We start from the raw sequence: 1,492 nt of genomic DNA on the forward strand, positions 1-1,492 counted from the left end.
GGCTCTGATACTTATTACTCATCTGGACCCGACACCACCCAAACCGACCTGACCCGATCCGATCCGATCCGATCCGACTTTATAAAATCAGGTTCATTGAAATAACTGACCAGTAGTTTCAGTGACAGTTACTTGTATGGAAATTTAACGGAGTAAATTTTGTCAAGGAAAATGTGACCGTCGGATGGTATTGGCAATCAAATAGTATGAGTATTGTAACCTAGGCTTTCTCATGGTCAACCCTTCTTCCTTCTTACCGTGCTATTGAGACGCCTGCCGCGCTGACCCGACCCGATCCGATCCGATCCGACTTTGTAAAAAAAAAATCAGGTTCATTGAAATAACTGACCAAAGTGGTGGTCAACCTAGGTAGGCTTTCTCATGGTCAACCCTTCCTCCTTCTTACCGTGCTATTGAGACGCCTGCTCCGCTCTCCGTGGCTGTGTCCGTGGCCGTGTCTCAGGCTATGCTTGTGTCGCGCCGTCGTCTTCTTCAGCGCCGACCGGCCTAACACCACTCGCAGGCACCTCTTGACCGCGGACCGCACGCGGCTCCTCACCGCCGGCGGCAGCGCCTTCTTCACGCCGGCCCAGAGGTAGCGGTGCGGGGAGTAGGTCCACATCTTGCCCCAGAGGTCGCCGGCCGAGAAGTTGAGCAGCTGCAGAGTCGCGCGGCGCGTGGTGCGCATGCCGCCCACGATGACGGCGACCATGAGCACGGAGAAGAGCATGGCCTGGTTCAGTTGGATGTCCTCGTAGGCGAACGCCGACAGCGTTGTGGTGGTGGTGGTGGTTGTGGGGGTGGGGGCGGGTGGCGGTGGTGAAACCGTCATCTTGGGGAATAAATGTCGATTCCCTCTCACGTCCTGTTTCAATAGAACTGTTTCAATAGTACTGTTTCAATAGATCTCTACGAGTCCGTGTGCAACAAACGCTCTTGTTGCTAGTAACTGTTCTTTCTGTCCCGGGAATGTAAAATAAACTAAAAGTCCAATTGGAAGAAAAAAAGGGGGGAGCCCTCGTAGATTTTTTTGAGCGAGGCTCGGGTGACAATATCAAGTCCTTTGTGTCTCCGAGTCTTGAGGTACAGCAAACGAATCCTTTGCGAGTCTTTCGGCAGAAGAATACAGCGTATTCGTTCGTCGTATTCCTCTCTCGTTCGTTATCCTTTGTCAGTAGTCAACAGAGACAAAAGTACTGTTACAGACACACAATCGAGACGGTTGTCCAGACGGCTCGTATATACGTTCCTTCACTTTGTTGTATGTAACAAAGTATATATTGCAACAGTACAATGTGCACTAGAGTCAGTCCTGAAATGTCGCACAAAGTTTATATGTAGATATAAAATTTTATACACAGGTTTTTATCGTGTGTCAATTTGGGAAGCGTGATGGTTATCAACGGTGGTATTGAAAATGTTTTTCTCTGTGAGCTGAAAACAAAAGACGAAGGAATTGTAATGATAATGGCGTTCCCTTTTTCCTCCCCCC

At 49.3% G+C, this 1,492-nt stretch overlaps 1 protein-coding gene across 1 annotated transcript in view; it reads right to left on the reverse strand.

The window, feature by feature from the left end:
* Nucleotides 1–385: 385 nt before the first annotated feature.
* LOC118478065 overlaps nucleotides 386–1,492 on the reverse strand; it is a gene marked incomplete in the record, with an annotated part of 52,325 nt that continues 51,218 nt past the window's right edge. Inside the window, 1 exon segment of the mRNA XM_035971015.1 lies at nucleotides 386–1,274. Within this exon segment, the coding sequence (XP_035826908.1) occupies nucleotides 386–832 (447 nt within the window).

This window comes from Aplysia californica, unplaced genomic scaffold (assembly GCF_000002075.1).
Source record: "Aplysia californica isolate F4 #8 unplaced genomic scaffold, AplCal3.0 scaffold00001, whole genome shotgun sequence".
NCBI classification, from domain to species: Eukaryota; Metazoa; Mollusca; class Gastropoda; order Aplysiida; family Aplysiidae; genus Aplysia; species Aplysia californica.